At 45.0% G+C, this 5442-nt stretch overlaps 1 protein-coding gene across 3 annotated transcripts in view; it reads right to left on the bottom strand.

The window, feature by feature from the left end:
* THADA (thyroid adenoma associated) overlaps window positions 1–5442 on the bottom strand; it is a 359044-nt gene that overhangs the window by 53607 nt on the left and 299995 nt on the right. For all 3 annotated transcript variants that reach the window (XM_011935906.1, XM_011935908.1, XM_011935907.1), the window contains one exon: window positions 2732–2885. In XM_011935906.1, the coding sequence (XP_011791296.1) occupies window positions 2732–2885 (154 nt within the window). The remainder of the gene's footprint in view (window positions 1–2731; window positions 2886–5442) is intronic.

Below are 5442 nucleotides of genomic sequence, written 5' to 3'. Positions count from 1 at the left end.
AAAAAAAAAAAAAAAGGAGGAGCCGAATGTTAACAGCCAAGATGACATGGAAAATGTCTCCAGGACATTTCAGAGACCCTCATAGCAGCTCCTCCCATCAAAGGCCAGGAGGCCTAGGAGGAAAAAATGGTTTCTTAGGTCAGGCCCAGGGCCCAGCTGCTCTGTGCAGCCTTGGGACACAGCACCCTGAGTCCCAGCAGCTCTAGCTCCAGCTGTGGTTAAAAGGAGCCAAGGTACAGCTCAGGCCATTGCTTCAGAGGGTGCAAATCCCAAGCCTTGGTGGCTTCCATGTGGTGTTGGGCCTGTGGGTGTGCAAAAGGCAAGAGTTGAGGTTTGGGAACCTCTGCCTAAACTTCAGAGGGATGATGAAAACACTTGGATTTCCAGGCAGAAGTCTGCTGCAGGAGCAGAGCCCTCATGGAGAACCTCTATTAGGGCAATATAGAGGGGGAACGGTGGGGTCAGAGCCCCCACACAGAGTCCCCACTGGGGCACCACCTAGTGGAGCTATGAGAAGAGGACCACCGTCCTCCAGACCCCAGAATGGTAGGTCCACTGACAGCTTGCACTGTGTGCCTAGAAAAGCTGCAGGCACTCAACATCATCCTGTGAAAGCAGATGCAGGGGCTGTACCCCGTAGAGCCACATGGGCAGAGCTGCACAAGGCCTTTGGGAGCCCACCCCTTGCATCAGCATGCCCTGGATGTAAGACATGGAGTCAAAGGAATTTATCTTAAAGCTTTAAGATTTAATGACTGCCCTGCTGGGTTTTGAACTTGCATGGGGCATGCAGCCCCTATGTTTTGGCCAATCTCTCCCATTTGGAATGGAAGCATTTACCCACCACCTGTACCCTCATTGTAACTTGGAAGTAACTAACTTGTTTTTGATTTTATAGGCTCATGAGTGGAAGGGACTTACCCTGTCTCAGATGAGTCTTTAGACTGTGTACTTTTGAGTTGATGCTGAAATGAGTTGAGACTGGAGGACTCTTGAAAAGGGATAATTTTATTTTGCAATGTGAGAAGGACAAGAGATTCAGGAGGGGCCTGGGGTGAAATGATATGGTCTGGATTGCCCAAATCTCATATCGAATTGGAGGAGGGGCCTGGTAGGAGGTGATTGGATCACGTAGGCAGATTTCCCCCTTGCTGTTCTCATGACAGTGAGTGAGTTCTTATGAGATCTGATGGTTTTAAAGTGTGTGGCACTTATTCCTGCTCTCTCTCTCTTTCTCCTGCCACCATGTGAAGAAGGTATTTGCTTCCCTTTTACCTTCTGCCATAACTGTAAGTTTCCTGAGGCCTTGCAGCCATGCTTCCTGTTAAGACTATGGAACTGTGAGTCAATTAAACCTCTTTTCTTCATAAATTACCCTGTCTCAGGTAGTTTTTTTTTTTTTTTTTGAGATGGAGTTTTGCTCGTTGTCCGGACTGGAGTGCAATGGCACGGTCCTGGCTCACCGCAACCTCCGCCTCCTGGGTTCAAGCGATTCTCCTGCCTCAGTCTCCTGAGTAGCTGGGATTACAGGCATGTGCCACCATGCCTGGCTAATTTTTGTATTTTTAGTAGAGACGGGGTTTCTCTATGTTGGTCAGGCTGTTCTCAAACTCCCAACCTCAGGTGATCCACCTGCCTTGGCCTCCCAGTGTGTTGGGATTACAGGTGTTAGCCACTGTGCCTGGCTCAGGTAGTTCTTTATAGCAGTGTGAGAACAGACTAATACAAATACCTTCAACTTAAAACAAAAATCATTGAATGCAACCAGCAGCCTATCCAGTTACTTTAGCCAGATGCCTAGAAGTCATTCTTGAATTTTCCTTTTATATCAACCTCAATACCACCAAGTCCTGTTGATTCTACTTCCTAAATCTTTTGAGCCTGTTCTCTCTGCCTTGCTGTCACAGCTTCACACTCACCTAGATTACTGCAACAGGCCTCCCGGAAGAGAGGACAGTTAGGCTGAGTCTTGAAAGACAAATAGAAGTCAGTCAAGCAGTGGTTTGTTTAATTTAAACTGTTCCCTACTGATGACACATAGGGCCTGTGTTAGGGAGTGGTGGATAAGGCAGGAGGAGTGGCTTAAGGGACAGAACAGGAAGGGCCTTGTGAGCCGTGCTAAAGGGTGTTTAGGCTTCATACTGAAAGCAGTGGGAACCCACTCAAAGGTTTTAAACAGTGGACTGAAATTATCAGACTTGCATTTCAGAAAGATCTTTGTAGAAAAAAGTTTAGGGTAAGGTTGAAAAACAAGAGGCTGGTTTTTGTGTGTTGGTGGACTGGGAGCAGTGGCCCACGCCTGTAATCCCAGCACTTTGGGAGGCTGAGGCGGGTGGATCATGTGAGGTCAAGAGTTCGAGACCAGTCTGGCCAACACGGTGAAAACCTGTCTCTACTAAAAACGCAAAAATTAGCTGGGCGTGGTGACAGACGCCTGTAATCCCAGCTACTCGGAAGACCGAAGCAGGAGAATTGCTTGAACCCAGGAGGTGGAGATTGCAGTGAGCCAAGATTATACCATTGCACTCCAGCCTGGGTGACAAGAGTGAAACTCCATCTCAAAAAAAAAAGAGTGTGTTCGTGAAAATGATTACAGCAAAAAAAGATGGCAGGAATATATCTGAAAGACATAAAGGCAGGTTTCATGTTGCCATCTTTCACCTTCCCTTTTTTTAGGCAAGAGTATCTATCCATATTTTAAGTGAACAGACTTCCGTCTCAGCACACTTACCAAGAATAGGATGGGGGTTGGTGAGGAAAAGTGGTGCAGTACTGGTGAGGACTTCAACGACGGCCAGCCTTGACTCTGTAGGAAGATGGTCTTCACAGGACAAGATGACCAGCTGAACCCACTGCTTCAGCTCAGCAGCTATCAATTCCCTGTTCTAAAAGCACAAAATATACCTATCAGTTCAGAAGATGCAACAAGGGCTGACATGGAATTAGGAGTGACCTACACCAGACTGGGCCTGCAGATTAGCTCTTAGCTCAGTGGGAAGAAAGTTGTTTTTTAGTTGCTTTTCTATTCCAACTAGAGAGAAATATGCCCAAGGAAGAAAACCTGACTTGTCTTTCGGTAAGATGGAGTCACTATGACTAGACAGCAAGTTGTTTTAGTCTTTTTTTTTTTCTTTTTTTTTGAGACAAGATCTTGCTCTGTTGCCCAGGTTGGAGTACAGTGGTGCGATCTTGGTTCACTGCAACCTCCGCCTCCTGGGTTAAAGCGATTCTCCTGTCTCAGCCTTCTAAGTAGCCAAGAGTACAGGTATGCGCCACCACACCTGGCTAATTTTTGTTAGACAGGGTTAAAATGAGACAGGGTTTCGCCATGTTGGTCAGGCTGGTCTCAAACTCCTGGCCTCAAGTGATCCACCTACCTTGGCCTCCCAAAGTGCTGGGATTACAGGCATGAGCCACTGCTCCTGGCCTTCCTTTAGTCTTTCTGGATGCAAATCAAGTTATGAGAACACTGGCATACATTTGGTCTCATAAAGACCAAATTTGTGGGGAAAGACTGTCCAGCAAATCATAACTTCTTGTCACCAATAACCAGATGCCCCTTCTATAGTAACAGAACCCCAGATTTTTGGCTGGGCCCATGGGCACCCAGCTAGAGACTACATGTCCCAGTCTCTCTTGTGTTTGGGAGTAACAGGTGATTAAGTTCTGAAGACTGGGATGACACTAGAAGTAGTATCTGTGCACTTTCAAGTCATACCTTAATAAATGCCCATGATCTTTATTTCCTGGGTTTCCCCTTCCTGCTAGCTAAACAAGGACAAGATGGTGGAAGCTGGAGCAACCAGGTGGGGCCTTAAGATAGAAACTATGTGTTTAGGACAGCAGAACAACAAAGTATGAGAACCTGGTGACTCAACACTGTCAAGCTACATTTGCTTTGGACTGCTTCTATCTGATTTAAGCCACAGTATTTATGAGTTTCTGTTAAAACATTTAAAGCAGAATCACAGGCTGGGCGCAGTGGCTCACGGCTGTAATCCCAGCCAAGGCAGGTGGATCACCTGAGGTCAGACGTTCAGGACCAGCCAGGCCAACATGGTGAAACCCTGTCTCCACTAATATACAAAAATTAGCTGGACATGGTGGCGCACGCCTGTAATCCCAGCTACTCAGGAGGCTGAGGCAGGGGAATTGCTTAAAGCCAGGAGGCGGAGGTTGCAGTGAGCCAAGATCACGCCACTGCACTCCAGCCTGGGAGACAGAATGAGACTCCATTGCTAAATAAATAAATAAAGCAGCATCTAACACTATTGTTTAAACAAAGCAGTGTTGTTTTTATTTTTTAGAAAACTAGATTATCAGTTTATTACAAAGGCTAAAAGATACAAATGAACAGCCAGATTAAGAGAAAGATCCACAGGGAGAGGTCCAGAAGGATCCCAAGCACAGGACGTCCTTTCCCTATGGAGCTTTGGGGTGTGCCACCCTCCTGGCACTTGGGTGCATCCTGTTCACCACCCAGAAGCTCTCTGAACTTTTCATTCTTTAGGGTTTTTAAGGAACCTTCATTGCAACAGCATGATTGATTAAATCATTGGCCACTGGTGATCAGCTCAACCTTCAGCTCCTTGTTGTTTGTAATAGTAACAGTTTTACTGAGATACAGTTTACATACTGTAGAATTTAGTCATTTAAATTGGCCAATGCGGTGAACTCTGGTGTATTTACAGATATGTGCAATCACCACCACAGTCAATTTCAGAACATTTTCATCACCACAAAGAGAAACTCTGCACCCTTTAGCTATCACTTCCCTATCCTCCCATCTCCCCAGCCCTGAGTAAGTACTGATCTACTTTCCGTCTCTATCAATTTGCCAATTCAGGACATTTCCTATAAATGGAAATTTCCTATAAATGGAATCAGATAATATGGCCAAATAATATTCCACTGTATGGATATACTACATTTTGCTTACTCATTCATCAGTTGATAAACATCTGGATTGTTTTCATCATTTAAACTCTGTTCTTTCATTCTCTAACAGGGACTGTTGTTCCACATGTACTTTACTTCTCCTATCAACTGAACCTCTTTCAATGTTCAAAATGTAACTAATGATTCCTTTGATCATCTATGGGCATCTATGCAACTAATATGATGCGTACTTTTGAGGAAGATGTTAATTCCCAATGCACCAAGAAACTCATATTTCCCCAGGAGCTTCTTTTATCTATTTCTCTACAGTTCTGTTCATTTTTTTCTCCCTGGAAAATTCCCAATTTTCATTAAATATCACTTTATTCATGTACTGGACATAATAACTGGTTAAAAACAGCTTTGGATAAGAATAATGCCTTGGCAGTCTTGCTAGGCTGCCTGGTGACTTCTGTCTTAGAACTTGGTGGGTTTTTTTTTCTTTTTTTTTTTTGAGATGGAGTCTTGCTCTGTTGCCCAGGCTGGAGTGCAGTGAGATGATCT

The sequence above is a fragment of the Colobus angolensis genome, unplaced genomic scaffold (genome assembly GCF_000951035.1).
Source record: "Colobus angolensis palliatus isolate OR3802 unplaced genomic scaffold, Cang.pa_1.0 Scaffold15, whole genome shotgun sequence".
Classification (NCBI taxonomy): Eukaryota; Metazoa; Chordata; class Mammalia; order Primates; family Cercopithecidae; genus Colobus; species Colobus angolensis.
The sequence above is the reverse complement of the archived record's forward strand: the minus strand, read 5'-3'. Positions and strand labels throughout refer to the sequence as shown.